The sequence below is a fragment of the Metopolophium dirhodum genome, chromosome 9 (genome assembly GCF_019925205.1).
Source record: "Metopolophium dirhodum isolate CAU chromosome 9, ASM1992520v1, whole genome shotgun sequence".
Classification (NCBI taxonomy): Eukaryota; Metazoa; Arthropoda; class Insecta; order Hemiptera; family Aphididae; genus Metopolophium; species Metopolophium dirhodum.
The window spans coordinates 15,166,617-15,181,140 of NC_083568.1; the positions used below are offsets into that span (position 1 = coordinate 15,166,617).

The 14,524-nt window shown below is 28.1% G+C and overlaps 4 protein-coding genes across 6 annotated transcripts; 2 read left to right on the forward strand and 2 right to left on the reverse strand.

Moving 5' to 3' along the window:
- Positions 1-1,053: 1,053 nt before the first annotated feature.
- LOC132952145 (RNA pseudouridylate synthase domain-containing protein 1-like) lies at positions 1,054-5,004 on the reverse strand. The gene is made up of 4 exons (XM_061024320.1): positions 4,673-5,004; positions 2,958-3,204; positions 1,813-2,089; positions 1,054-1,289 (listed from the first exon to the last, which is right to left on the reverse strand). Exons 1-4 carry the CDS (start codon positions 4,841-4,843, stop codon positions 1,148-1,150), a joined length of 837 nt encoding a protein of 278 aa, XP_060880303.1. The 5' UTR covers positions 4,844-5,004; the 3' UTR covers positions 1,054-1,147.
- Positions 5,005-5,150: 146 nt separating this feature from the next.
- LOC132952148 (dolichol-phosphate mannosyltransferase subunit 3) lies at positions 5,151-5,930 on the forward strand. Its single transcript, XM_061024324.1, has 3 exons — positions 5,151-5,549; positions 5,614-5,691; positions 5,753-5,930. Exons 1-3 carry the CDS (start codon positions 5,400-5,402, stop codon positions 5,804-5,806), a joined length of 282 nt encoding a protein of 93 aa, XP_060880307.1. The 5' UTR covers positions 5,151-5,399; the 3' UTR covers positions 5,807-5,930.
- On the reverse strand, positions 5,803-8,823 carry LOC132952146 (adrenodoxin-like protein 2, mitochondrial). Of its 3 annotated transcripts, none has more exons than XM_061024323.1 (5): positions 8,596-8,823; positions 8,466-8,525; positions 7,832-7,944; positions 7,623-7,755; positions 5,803-6,989 (listed from the first exon to the last, which is right to left on the reverse strand). In XM_061024323.1, exons 2-5 carry the CDS (start codon positions 8,498-8,500, stop codon positions 6,896-6,898), a joined length of 375 nt encoding a protein of 124 aa, XP_060880306.1. In that variant the 5' UTR covers positions 8,501-8,525; positions 8,596-8,823; the 3' UTR covers positions 5,803-6,895. The 3 variants fall into 3 exon arrangements, with proteins under 3 accessions (XP_060880306.1, XP_060880305.1, XP_060880304.1); XM_061024322.1 differs by having other exon boundaries at positions 5,803-5,901; positions 6,906-6,989; positions 8,466-8,823; XM_061024321.1 differs by having other exon boundaries at positions 8,466-8,823.
- Positions 8,824-9,137: 314 nt separating this feature from the next.
- Positions 9,138-13,482, forward strand: LOC132952144 (probable cytosolic Fe-S cluster assembly factor AGAP009023). Its single transcript, XM_061024319.1, has 9 exons — positions 9,138-9,381; positions 9,439-9,534; positions 10,708-10,851; positions 11,077-11,185; positions 11,496-11,654; positions 11,874-12,122; positions 12,185-12,401; positions 12,464-12,621; positions 12,826-13,482. The coding sequence occupies exons 1-9, from the start codon at positions 9,313-9,315 to the stop codon at positions 13,056-13,058; spliced, it is 1,434 nt and encodes a 477-aa protein (XP_060880302.1). The 5' UTR covers positions 9,138-9,312; the 3' UTR covers positions 13,059-13,482.
- The last annotated feature ends 1,042 nt before the right edge of the window (positions 13,483-14,524 follow it).

The following is a 14,524-nucleotide window of genomic DNA, read 5'->3' on the forward strand; positions in this document are numbered from 1 at the left end:
AACGAGTTTAGTTTCCTTATTCTAGTCTCAGTGTATTCAACATTTCAACCATGATGTGGATAAAACTATAGAGTACAGAGTAGTAAATTTAAAATAAGTTAAATTTAATCATATGTATTTTAAACTTTAAACGTAGATTGGTTTATTAATTTAATAATTCTTTAATACTTGATTTTTAATTTTTTATAATTGTTGAACTTATACAATATTTAAATATTATATAAATATATAGTAATATTAATTAAATAATATCAAGTGTACATTTAAGCATTGGGTTTATAATTAAATATTAATAAAGTGATAGTTAGTGTTTAAAAAATATTTGTTCAATCATGTGGTTGTGAATAATATTGTAGTCAGTGGATTTTTATTCCGTTTATGGTATATCACGAATTAAGATATTATACAGGTTACGGAACATATTGATAGCAAGGTGCCATTCCATATCCTGTATACCTATCTTAATTTGTGCCGTATATTTAAATTTTATCACTCTAATGATTAATTATACATTTGGTTTGCTGTATTTATTCCTATATTTCTCAGATTTTATGAAAAATTACACTGTGATTAATATTAGGGTTTAAAAGTCTTTATCTTATAACGACTATAAGTGAGGGTTCTTCTGGGAGTCCTAGAAAAATTAAAACCTAAATGAAAGGTATTTTTTTAATTTTCATTAAAAACAAGACGTATTAACAGTATTTAAAATATATATATGTATATATAAGTGACGGGGAGAGGGTGTACCCCATGAACCACCAACACCCCGACATACCACAGTGATTATACACTCTACTCTACCAATTATTATTTTAGTACTCTCTCTATCCCAGAGTATTTACATTATGCTAGACAATAGTTACATACTATACCAAATACTCTTCCAATGTAAACCCGGCTTAATGTGTGTTAAATATGAACTAAACTTTGTGAACTTTAATTATAGGCATTAGTGGTATTACTTCATATTATATTATTATTATTAACTGACTCGACGTAAAAAATTATTTCGGTATTATTATAGGTAGGTACTAAAATGACGAAGTAATGTGCAATCAGTCCCCGCAGCATGAATTTAATTAAAATGAGAACTTCATACATATAGTACATGATTTCGTAATTCATAAGTCACAATTTATGTATGTCAGCTGTAGCTGTCAAATAATCGAAAACAATCGTCTCCTGTTCCGTTGATGTATTCCACTGGGATCCACAAACCATTAAGTTTAGCCTTAGTAAATGGGTCATTTGTCTGGACGTTAATGCCGTCAACGCCCAGTTCCAGTCTGAAACAAAAACCACGCACGGTAAATATTTAACTAATATAATTTATCCAATTTGTCTTGGAAGAAACTATATAGCTAGAATAAAAACGGACACATAATATATAATATTAACTACAGTGGCAACTTAGGCAGTTGGGCCTCATTGTCCAAATTTTGTGAGGGGCTCCAGGGTTTCACTGACAAATATTAAGGTATTACACCATTTAGTATGTATCAATTAGTAAACGAAAATTAAGTAGAGGTTTTTAAATTAGTATCTAAAAGGTAAGCCCTATATAGATTCAACCCCGCTACCTAGGTCCACCGTTGGTATGTATCACAAATGCAGATCCAAAGTATATTATAATATATAATATTTTAACTTCGATTACAATACACAAAATCAAAGTTGTTGAACATTTTTAGTAAGACCCGGTCTGTGCCAGTTCACATTAATATTGGAAATTAGCCACTTGTTAAGGGACGCTACGTCACAGACGGGCAAAGAAGTTTTGGTTCTAGTTGGTGATCAGATCACACCCACCTGTATGAGTGGAGAAATGTCCGATTCGGACTCGTGTCTTTGCGACCGCTGTACGTGTAATCGCCGACAATTGTGTGGCCAATCGTTGAACAGTGCACCCGGATCTGATGACGTCGGCCGGTGATGAGCTGCAACAGAACTTTGGTTGCAGGATATGACATGAACACGCCACGCTCCAACACCACTAGCCGGGTGTGCGCATCCCGCGGCCCAGTGCAACACACCTCGTCAACGGTGCACATTTTTCGATTTCCTTCAGCTTCTCTCGCACAGTACCCTATACAACAAATTGTTGTATAATAGGTAAATATTATTATGATATATTGATATAATAATATATTACATTGTATACAATACCAAGATTTAAAATAAATCTTGTTATTATCGCGACTTCCTTTGTCGTTTTGTCATATCTTGGACTTAAATCAAAATAAATCTGAAGATGGGACTTTCAGAGACAACTTTATACATAGTGTATCCTTCTTGGCAAGATTTTTTCCAATTAGTTATTACACAATATTTATATTTTGCACTGGCTTTTTTTTAGTATTAGTCACTAATGTAGGGCTGCATAAAAATGTATTAATTTAATGGTTAAATAAAATTTAACGGACCAATATCACGTGCCACTAAATCATGTTTAATACCTAGTGGACAACCTTTAGCTCACTATTGATTCGTCAAATGTTTAGGGATTGTTCATGCAACCCGGCATAAGTCCATTATAATAACTAATATTATAAAATATAAATATATTTATTGGGTTTAATACTTTAATGTGTGATACTTTAATAGTTATTGGTATACATTTTAAACTTTGAACATAGATTGGTTTTGAATTCAATGTTTCTTTAATACCTACTAGATTTTTAATTTTTTTTATGATATAAGTATATATTTGTAATTAAATATTAATGATATGGTGATTACACTAATTAGCATTTAAAAATATTTGTTCAATCATTTTCATGTGGTTACTATGCTAGCACATAATATATTAAATCAGAAAGGACACTATACAAGTAATCATTTAAAATGTTGGTTAGTTGCAAATATTCCAATATTTCATAGTATAAGCCAGAAAGGTATATAATATAAAATAAGGTAAAAATGTATTACATAAATATCATTATAAAGTTTATTACCAATAGAGTCAGTCAAATCCAAATGGTCTTTGGACACGTGTCCCCTGACCAATGCTATGTAATACTTTCGGGATATTCTTTTTTGCATTGCACCCGAAGCTTTGGCGCATGCTCGTTTGTTTAGTGCAATACATAACAAACCACTGGTTACAAAGTCTAACCTGTGCACAAAATAGAAACTGTGTACTAAATTGCTGTTTACCAAATGTGGATATTCCTTCCCAAGTAATACATCCAAAGACGGCCTCTGCAAGAATACAATATTATATAATTGTAGACTTTGATGGTTTATTATAGTACCTACACTTAAAAATAACTAGGTAGTAGGTACCCAATATATCGAATTCAGTGGCTCAACTATACATTTTAGCATAGCTGGGCATTAACGAGTTAAAAAGTTAAAGTTAAGTTAAAAAGTTAATTTAATTTAAACTTTATAACTTAACTAGTAACTTTAGTTACTTACTAAATTTCTTTTTTAATTAACGTGAAATTAACTCATTAATTTTTCATTTTAAGAAGTAAGTTAAGTTAATTTATTTTGTTTTTAATTTTATTATATTTCACTATTTCACTTTAATTTGTTTTGATGTCAAAAAATATTTACCGTGAATTGTTTAAAGTTGAAAATTTATATCATTCTAATCTAACTTATATGGAAATACTGTATAAAGTATAAACACCTATAGTCTATAATAAATTTAGTTTTGGAAAAAAATTAAGTACGCTAGCGTTGTATAAACATATTAAGTTTTTCAACTTAATAAAAAGTTAACAAAAAGTGTGTATTAACTTTTAACTTTTTGTTATTGGTGCATATTAACTTAACTGAGTTAAAAAAAATCTTTAACTTGCCCAACCTTGCATTTTAGGCTTATAGTAGCTTGATAAATATGACTTTTGTTGCAAACCATTTGTTAAGCTTATTGCCATAAAATTTAAGAATATTCATACCTATAGGCTATAATATTTAAGAAAACTGATTCTTCTTATCAATTATCATCTTTAAATATTATGTATTTTGTATACAGTACATAAATTATACGGTTTTAAACAATAGGTAGGTGCCATATAATTAATTATTTTAATACATTCCTCAACATTTTAAATTAATCAAAAATAATAGTAATAACAAATGTTCAATAATATTGAAAATTAATCTAAACGTTGGGCATCCCAGTAATAGGGAAGGAGGCTTAGTAGACCTTCTAGAAGCTTAGTCCATTATGTAAATAATTATGATCTAAGTTATTACAATTGCAAAAAGAAACACGCTATAGCTACACCACTAGGTACCTCCAATTTCCAAAAATGTCTTGTCCTATACTTGCATCCCATTGCTATAAAAAATTTCACAAAAAATTTAAATAATCATTAATCACCAGTTTTGGTATTATTATTGGAAACATTTTCTCCTATAGTCCTATTAAAGCCGTCTCAATAGAAATTGACATGTTAAAAAAAATTTGAACTACATATTAATATCTTTGAAAATTGAAAGTATGAAGTTGTACTGCTAGATGGTCCCTTTTATCATGCTACCATGTCGTTATATTATTTTAACATACTACAATCTAACCACTAAAGACCTATTTCATTACACTAAGCCTATTTCTGTATTTCCTATGCCTTTAAGATCACCAACCACAGAACACTATATCGATTACAAATTTTGTCATAATATAATACAATATACTGAATAATATTATACTGACTGCTTTGTTGTGATTGTTTGTAAACACGTCTTCGGGTTTGTTGACGATAATGAAATCGTTTGATTTGTAAACGATTTCCACGTTGATGTTGTTGGAACCACGTAAACCAATCCAGGTGACGACTAGGTTAAATAATGACATGAAACAATGAACTAAAGATTCTAACGTCATTTCGATTTCTGAGCAAAATTTAAAACTTATACGTTATAAATTATAATCGCAATTTGCGACATTATCAAAGTTACAAACTTGTGTTATCATAAGTTACCTCCACGGCTTTAGATAGTACTATCTTGAATCGTGGTTATCTCCATAGATGATACCAGATTATAGAAGGCAATGCCAAAATAATTATGGGACAATTATGGTGACGGGTGTACAAACACAGAATAACAAACCACAAGTGACAGCCTTATCACGTCTTATCTAAATTCCAAGAGGTACGTAATTAGTAATGTGAAATGACCGACGACACTAGTTACTAATACAGTAATACACTACAACGACAGTTGTGCACGCTGTACATAGATAAAAGACGCTATATAACTGCGCAAGTACACGTCTTAAAATTTGAACTTTTAAGTATTACTCGATTAACACGGCAAGTGGCAATACGTTTTTATCCAATTATACAACGTGTTAGGATAGTGGATGCTGATTGAGAACCTAGCTGTACATAATTTCATTACTGTTCAGTACTTAAGGAGTGATCGCGGATACATATAAAATGAAAAAATTAACTCAGTGGGTTGTTGGCGTAAATATACTGTCTATACTATGGTTAAGTCTACTTTTTAACCAGTACGATAGTAAAATTTCCAAGGAACATTTCCTTGTCATACAATTTCTTCCAATTATTTTACTGATTTTTTTTGGCGTAAGTACCTGTGAAAACTTGATAAATACCTACAACTTTCATTGTAACATGTTAACGTATTTAGGTTTTCGCATTGGCAATTATACTGTATAGAGTGGCAACTTTCAATAATTGCAAATCAGCTGCGGAGGATTTACAAGCGGTAACAAACTATTCAATTATTGTGCTATAAAAGTTAAATTCTATATATTATGATTTTATAGGAAATAAAAGAAGCAAGAACAGCCCTTCAACAAAAAGGATTCAAATTCGATTGATATTTTAATATATATTTACTTGCAACAACGGAGTTAACATTCCACACAGACAATGTTTATAGCTAAATGTAATTTTACATACATTATATTAGTCTCTGAAATAAAAATTAATTTTTTGTAAATATATGAACATACATTAAAAATTAAGGAATCTTTAAACATATTATGCAATCCAAAAATGTAAAATTATAATACTCTATAAAATAGTTAGATTATAGGCTAGAAGCACACTGAGGAACTTTGTATTTAATTTTCAATTTTTTTAACCAAGCAAAAAATTTTTTGTCAACAATAATTTTTAAAAAACTATCAAAAATTTCAATTTTTGTATGCCTATTGTCAATAGCTCAAACAGTATCTAAATATTTTAGATAACATTTAACCTAACATCTAACCTAACATTTATGGTGTATAGAAAATGCCAGTATAAACATCCAGGAAAAATTGCATATTTCAAACAGAATCAATTATTTAGATAACCAATTTTGCGTAAAAATCCCAGTTTTTTTTTTAATTTTTGCTGACACTTGAAAACTCTAATTTTTTCTTTCGACCTCCCTACCAAAAAAGATGAACTAAAAAAATCTTGCATTAGGTAAGGTTAAGATCTTAGTTACCCTACCATTAATGATATAAAAATAAAATGTACCCCGCGCAATTAAAGAAGATTTAATTGTTTGTATAATATTAAGTTAAAATAAATAGATAAAAAAAAATGGTTACAACACAGATTAGAAAATGCTAATATAATCTTATTACTCACTAGAAATACAAACAATTAAATAGTAGATTAACTTATCATTTATATAGACCCTCAATGTTGTTATTAACAATTTCTATTGCATATTTTGTATATATTATAATATAATCGTATTTGCTAGTAATTTAGTACTGTACTACTTATTAAGTATTTACAAGTATTTAAATGACGAAAAAACAAATAAAACCATAAATGTAATAGTTTAACTTGGAGCAAGTCATAAGCATTTAGATTCATCTCTCGTTTTAAAGTCTATAGATAATAATATATTAATTTAAATAAGAAAAGTAATATTTTTTGTCAAAATATTGTTTTTTTATATGTATGTTTTAGTTATACCTAGCATCATTAACTGTAGCTGGTACTTTAACTTCTAAGCCATCTAATTTTTCTTCTAAAATTATTTGACATCCTAATCGAGACCTGAAACAAAATTATTATGTTCTAATTACGGTTAAAATTAATCATACTTTAAGTTTGGTTAGGAATTAGATACCTTTGTTATACTAACAATAATAAATTGACCTTTTTAAAACCTTATTAGTTGAGCATTAAGTTAAAATTAGGTAATACAATTTCATTGATAATTAGTTTAGTAGTAGGATTTAGAGCAAAATTATATAATTTAATTATAAAAATAACAGATAAGATTAATTTTGGTTGATAGTCTATCAATGATTTATATGATAAATTAAATTAATTTAGTACTCACGGTAATAGTTTTTTTTTCTACAGTAAAAAGTTAATTTTAATAAAATTTAGAAATCAGTGTAACACTATTAAGTTTTAATAAAATATTATGATCCATTTATTGTTATTAGTAAACTCCATTTAAAAAGCTCTCCAGGAGACTTGTTTAAGAAATAAACACAGCTAGCACTGAATATTAATATATTAATTTATCAATTTAATAATTAAATAATTAAATTGCTTATGGTAAATTTAAATAATTTAAAATGTCTTAACAAATATGAGAAAGAAATAATAGGTTAATAAAAATTATTAAAAGATAAAATCATTAATTATGATATGAAAATTCAATAAATATTTTCTTACGTATCAGTTAAGTTATATGCTAAATCTAACATATCTAATTCTTCGTCAGAGGGCTTATCAGGTAATGCATCATAGTCCTTTGAATCTAAAATCACATGACATGTAGAACATGTTAACGTACCTTCACATGCTCCTGAAAAAATAAATATAATAAAACTTAGAGAACATACTAATAGATATTTAATTTGGGTAGTAATTTAAGATCATACCATATCCATCAAAATCTAAGTTATTATTGATAATGACATCCAACAAAGAATCTCCTTTTTTGCCTTCGGCAGTAATTTTGTCGCCATTGGCTTTGTTAAAAGTTACTTTAATGCTGAAAAATAAAAATATATAGGTACTTAGAAAATTATTTAATATTTTGGTACAGATAAACCAAAACCAAATACAGTTAAATTTTAATCAAGTATGATATCAACAATGAAGAATTTAGGTGAATGGTTCCATTAAATTTCAATTTAGTAAACATGAAATATGATAAATAGCAATTTATTGAAAGTAACTATTTGATAAAATAGTTTTTTTTTTTAATAAAGGAATTATAAGTATAAACAAAAACAACTAATAATTAGGTATCATGAAGTATACTGAACAAGTTTCATCATGTTCCAAAACTGTCTAAATGTTTTTCTCTACATTGTGAAAATTTCTTCAAAAAATAATATTATCGTACCTACAATGGTCAATGTCATTTCAATAATTTTGAGTTTGAACATATGCTCTAGCCAAATAATAAAAACTAGTTTTTACTTGTTTGACTTCTTAAAAATAACGATTTAAAATTGTAAAATATTTTTTACTAAAATAATATAAAGATTTTATAAGGTCAATACTTACAGCTTATCATTATTTACAGTACTCATATATTTCATACTATGTACTCTGCTTCTTATACAACTATTTGAGACAATATATTTTAATAGTTTTATTGACATGATTGATGGTTATTTTGTAAAAAAATATAAACCTTTTATAAATAATAATTTATCATTTAGTTTGAAATTTTCTTTTTCGTATTTCCTCTAAAATGTATGAACGACGATAAACACTAAACAAATATGCATTGCGCCAAGTTAAGACTTTACCATTGAACGAGTAATAACTTTATGAGACATAAGTTTAGTTTTTACAAGTTTACCGTCTATCTAGTCCACGGGGAATAAGGATACAGTATTATCAAGGTAAACACGCACCTATCACCTATCAGCAGGATATTTTGTGATTTGAAGCATAGATAAGTATTATAATATATATTTGAAGCATGAACTACGATTTGAAGACAGATTATAATCATAGACCTTATACTATGATGGCCTATGGTCTATTATTATAATATACATATGATAATATATACGAATCTTAGATCATATTATTTTGTATATATTAATTGTATATGATCTAAGATACGAATATTTCGATTATTTTAATATTTTCCCCATTGTTCTATGGTTGATAGCCAAAATCAAAATACTATCACATATCTCATATCTGATACTACCGTCGTGCTACCGTTTACCATTGCAGTTTTATTTTGTATCATTTATTTTACTTAACTAGTTTGCTTTGCTAGTTACTAGTTATTAGTTATAAGAACTGACTTACCGTCTACATAGTAGTGACTAGTTACTACAGTATTTCTTGTCTTCTGATTTTGGATCAGAGTTTTAAAAGTTCACATTTCACAATGATTTCTTCGGGATTCAGTGGCGCTTTAAAATTAACCGATTTAGACGATTTTATTACTCCGTCCCTGGTAACTTGAACTGTTATTATTCTTATAACATTTATACTGATTATTAATGTTTCATAGGAATGTATAAAACCTGTGCAATTTGAAAAATCATCACTAGGAACAGGAGCAAAAATTAAAATTGGAGACGATGGTTCTTATATGCAAGAATCCAAAGTAATTATTTAAATAATACCTATATATATTTAATTTATTATCGTATAACTTGAAGAATAGATACAAGTGGTACATCTTATAGTCCTGACTCCTGATTAAACTACTTCAGATTTTATATGCTGTAAATATTTGTGAAAAACAGATCCGGAACTAAAATTAGAGCATACTATTTTATATGAAATTAATATCATTTAATTGAATATTTATCAGCTAACTAGGTATAGTTTAATGCAGGAATCACCAAATAATATTTTTGGAGGGCCACATTGGGAATTTTGACAATTTTCGAGCACCATCTTGAATATTTATTCAAAGCAAATATTTTTTACATATTATATTTTAATGAAAAGGAACATAATTTAGTGGCCTAGTAACATTAATAATAATTAATTAAATTAAAATAAAATACAAATTTATATTAATTATAATATAAATAGAAAATTGAGTTAAAATAAGTGGTGAAAATGGTAGTTTTGCTCTCAACTATATAACTGCTAGAAATGTTGTCTATGATTTTGGCACACTATATCCATGCACTTAATATTTGATATGCTGGTTCTCAACTTATGATTTACTAAGTTCACTACTTACTCGACATTTTTTGGCAAATGATTTATGTGAACTCTCATAATGACGTTTAATATTGAAAACTTTAAAAACATATAGCTACTGCCTGTTGGCAAATCAAACAAACTGGTAAGGCCACTGAGCCTATCTATGTACTTTATTCTCGGTTTTAACTTTTTTTTCATTGTCTGCAGGCCAGATAAAATTTATCTGACCGCCATTTAGTACACACTGGTATAATGCAAACTTCATTGACAACAGCTAGATATTCTACAATCTAAATGTATAGCTGGTTACAAGACTTAACTGTTATCTAAATGGACTAATTATTGCAATTGATGTTTTAGATATTAAAACTATAAAAAGCCAAAATCAATATCTGACAAATTATTCTTTAAAGAATATTTACCCTACCTCTATCATGTAAATTTTACTAATTCAAAATTTAAGATGTTAAACTTAATATTTCTTTTAATATACCTAATTTTGATTCAATTAAAAAAAAACACCGGGATCTTAATTAAACTACTAATATTTATGTAATTTACTAGATTAGTTTTTGACAGTTTTCAAAATATAAATACTAAAATGATTTTATTTTTACAGAATGGCAAAAGTGAAAAATTGAAACAAGTTGAAATTTCATTGACCGATTGTTTAGCATGCAGTGGTTGTATAACTTCAGCAGAAACTGTTCTCGTTCAACAACAAAGTACTGATGAAATGATGCGTGTTTTTGATGCACAAAATGTAAACAAAGTTATACTTATACTGTATTTAGAATAAGAAAGGTACCAGGCGGCTACTGGTTTTTGTCTGGCAGTAGTCTGATGCTTCTCCCACCAAGTTGACCTGGTTAGGCGTTTGGAACGAAGCCATGCACACAAGTCGGCCGCCCATTATTTTTCTCATTTTGAATAAAATATATTTTTATTATTATTTCCATAACATATATTAATTAATCTCATATTCCAGGGACTTGATAATAAAAAATTCATAGTTGTTTCTATTTCTATTCAATCATGTGTATCAATTGCGACAAGTAAAAATATTTCAGTTGAATGTGCTGCATCAAAATTATGTGGTAAGATTTAGTTGTTTGTTAGTGATTATAATATAAATTGTTAATGTTGATAATTAATTGTTTCATTATTTATGTGATAAATTTGAACCAGCTTATATGTTTATCTAACTATTTTATACAATTTTCAAAATATCTATGTAGTTTTTCTGTACTATAAATGTAAGATATCTGACTAATACATTACATTTGTTATTGCTTGCCTAATGTATTCAGGGTATAAATTTGTCAAATCTTTATGATATTCTCTGTGTATTATTATTATTGTAATTTATAATATCTAATATATATTTATAATATTTAAACTTAATAGGGTATTTCAAGAAATTGGGTGCAGATTTGGTATTAGATATAAAACTTGCTGAAGACTTAGCATTATTAGAATCTCAGAACGAATTTATAGAAAGATATAAATCAGCTAAAGCTTCAAAAGTTCAGAAAATATTACCCATGTTAGCATCCTCATGTCCAGGTAAAATGATTAAATCTAATACTACGACTATACTCTGTCTTACGAGAGAAAATAGTGCATGATAACGAAAACTGGTCAACTAAGCACAATTCAACGCAACATCACATATTGTGCTCCTACCAAATTTCCAACTGGATTCTTCAGGCACAGACATGGAATGTTTTCTCGTTGGACAGAGTATAGCAGCTGACGTTTCAGTATTAATTATTTTATGTTTAGGTTGGGTGTGTTATGCAGAGAAAACTCATGGGAATTTTATACTACCATACATAAGTCGTGTGAAATCCCCACAGCAAATAATGGGTTCATTTATAAAAGATTTTGTTTCAAACTTGAGAAATAAACCTAGAACTGATATATATCATTTGACTGTTATGCCTTGTTTTGACAAAAAGTTGGAAGCATCGAGGGATCAATTTTTTGATGTAGACACTGAAACTAAAGATGTTGATTGTGTAATTACTTCCAGTATGTATGCATTTTAAAGATAATTGCAAACATAGTATAATACATTTCAGTACACATTTTAGTTGAAGTGGATGCATTATTGGTCAAACAAGACATTAATTTCAATGATATAGTTCCTGAAAATTTTGATACAGGGATGAATAATATAACAGAAGATAATCATAATTTGTTTACAAGTAGTGGTTCTGGATCTGGAGGATATGCTCATCATATATTTTGTAATGCAGCAAAGGAATTATTTAATATTAATATTGACAAAGTAGAATTTAAGCCCTTACGGTTTGTACTAAACTTAAATTTTGCTAATGAATTTAACTAATGCATAAAACTGGATGTTCTAGGAATGTTGATATGAAAGAAGCTACATTAGAAGTAAATGGAGTTGTTGTACTACGTTTTGCTATAGCCAACGGATTTAGAAACATACAAAACCTTGTGCAAAAATTAAAAAGTAAAAGATGTCCATACGATTATGTTGAAGTGATGGCATGTCCTTCAGGTTAGATACCTTTTCTTAAATCATTTATTTAATAAAAAATGTAAATATATACATAACAATTTCATTAGAATTTAAAAATATAAAATAAATATTGAATATTTTATATTTTATTTGGTGTTTTACTTCAACAAAATTCTAATAAAAAAAAACATAAACGTTTTAATTAATATTTACAATATTTAACTACTTAATTGATTTGAATAGGTTGTTTGAATGGAGGAGCTCAAGTGAAACAAATAGAATTCAAGCCAAATAGAGAATTTATAAATGCCTTAGAGAATACTTATAATGAGTTACCTAAAAGCAATCCAACACAAAATAATAGTGTAAAATATTTATATTCGAACTGGTTAAATGAAAACAACAAAAATGATTATTTATTTACAACATATCGAGAAATTAAAAAGAATGATCAACCTTTAAATATTAAATGGTAGATAAATTACAAAATGTTATAATTTAATTTTTAAGTATTATTTTTATTTTTTGTGTGTTGTTTATTTAAATATTAAATTAATTGTACCTATAAAATATTACACTTTATATCGGGTAGTATTTACATCAGTCTTCAACCAAGTATTGAAAACAAAAATGTATACTTAATAGTTTATTTAAACGATGTGTATATATGCCCGACCGTGGTCGGTAAGATAATGTACGCACGACCAGCATCAATAAGTTACATACACAAATTAACAGAATACAATTATATGTATATGACTTTGGGATATTCTTAGAATCTTAGATTATATACTAGTATATCTAAGCATAATATAGTTTAATATTATATAGGTATTTGATTTTGTGATATCAACTTATTGTAACTTTATAATAAAAAAAATTTAAAAAACTATGAAGAAATTACATTTTCAAACCTCCCCAAACCCCAACCAATATCCCTAAAAATGCCAGAACACTTACCAATGTACCTTAGTATGTTAGTAATTGAACTCATCACAATAATGACCTCGACATTGGCCCTGATCAAGCATTTAAACTTTATAAACGATTTCATAACAAACTATATCATACAAAATCACTTGATTAATCATACAAATCCTCTCATAACCAATTTATCCTCTCAGATTTTCTAAATATAGCCTGTCGACTAAAAAGAAAATGATCCAGGGACCTATTAACATAATTATTATTCACGAGACTATGTTCAGGATCAGCAACTGGCCAATATTGGGTTCCTAATGAAATTTTATCAATTAATTGGGTAGAAAAGGTAGTAGGTAACTTGAGTCCCAGAAAAAAAGGTTAATTCATCCCATTTTTAATATTTATAATAATTTTAGAAGTCAAATTTTATAATTATGGTATAAATGCAAAACGGTGACTACAGCCTATAGATAAGTGGGTTTGAAGCCAAGAGTTTAGACCCAAAAAGGTAGAACTGTAGAAGGTAAACCTTTTTTTCCCAGGACTCAATTTATCGCATAGGTACTCAATTTTGTACACAAATTGAGTAATATCACTGGATACTTCTACTCACGTTCCACTTGTCGTTTTTATCACTCTCCATGACCAAATTTACTTATTGTAGGTTTGGCGGTATTTTCGATACTGAAAAAATGGATGTAGCATATTCAGCTCCCGTTTTACAAAAGGTCAAAAAAGGTTTTATGAACACCAGAGACTTATTTAGACAGGGGGGAGGCTTGGGCCCCGGGCGCCAAATTTTGGGAGGGCGCCAGGGCCAGGCGTCAAAATGATAGAATCTTAGAAAATCGTAAAATAGTTATTTTGGTGGCACTACATCGTTTGCCACAGTTGGCTTTTCAGATTGGAAGAAAGGAGAAGAAATAATCAAGCGTCATGAAAATTCAAAAAACCACAAATTGTGTGTAATGAATATGAAAGAAAGAGGAGAAGTATTAAATTGAATTGATCAAAAGCT

What these genes read in the sequence shown, in the direction of transcription:
- LOC132952145 (XM_061024320.1), bottom strand. Translation starts at nt 4,843, where the DNA reads ATGACGTTAGAATCTTTAGTTCATTGTTTCATGTCATTATTTAACCTA. An exon ending in CAAACAATCACAACAAAGCA is followed by an intron (nt 3,205 to 4,672) that starts GTCAGTATAATA and finishes GTATTCTTGCAG; the next exon opens with AGGCCGTCTTTGGATGTATT. An exon ending in ACATTTCTCCACTCATACAG is followed by an intron (nt 1,290 to 1,812) that starts GTGGGTGTGATC and finishes TTTTTGTTTCAG; the next exon opens with ACTGGAACTGGGCGTTGACG.
- LOC132952148 (XM_061024324.1), top strand. Translation starts at nt 5,400, where the DNA reads ATGAAAAAATTAACTCAGTGGGTTGTTGGCGTAAATATACTGTCTATA. An exon ending in TTTTACTGATTTTTTTTGGC is followed by an intron (nt 5,550 to 5,613) that starts GTAAGTACCTGT and finishes TAACGTATTTAG; the next exon opens with GTTTTCGCATTGGCAATTAT. An exon ending in CTGCGGAGGATTTACAAGCG is followed by an intron (nt 5,692 to 5,752) that starts GTAACAAACTAT and finishes ATGATTTTATAG; the next exon opens with GAAATAAAAGAAGCAAGAAC.
- LOC132952146 (XM_061024321.1), bottom strand. Translation starts at nt 8,563, where the DNA reads ATGTCAATAAAACTATTAAAATATATTGTCTCAAATAGTTGTATAAGA. An exon ending in CTTAGATTTTGATGGATATG is followed by an intron (nt 7,756 to 7,831) that starts GTATGATCTTAA and finishes TTATTTTTTCAG; the next exon opens with GAGCATGTGAAGGTACGTTA. An exon ending in GCATATAACTTAACTGATAC is followed by an intron (nt 6,990 to 7,622) that starts GTAAGAAAATAT and finishes ATTTTGTTTCAG; the next exon opens with GTCTCGATTAGGATGTCAAA.
- LOC132952144 (XM_061024319.1), top strand. Translation starts at nt 9,313, where the DNA reads ATGATTTCTTCGGGATTCAGTGGCGCTTTAAAATTAACCGATTTAGAC. An exon ending in GTGTTTTTGATGCACAAAAT is followed by an intron (nt 10,852 to 11,076) that starts GTAAACAAAGTT and finishes CTCATATTCCAG; the next exon opens with GGACTTGATAATAAAAAATT. An exon ending in AGTGATGGCATGTCCTTCAG is followed by an intron (nt 12,622 to 12,825) that starts GTTAGATACCTT and finishes TGATTTGAATAG; the next exon opens with GTTGTTTGAATGGAGGAGCT.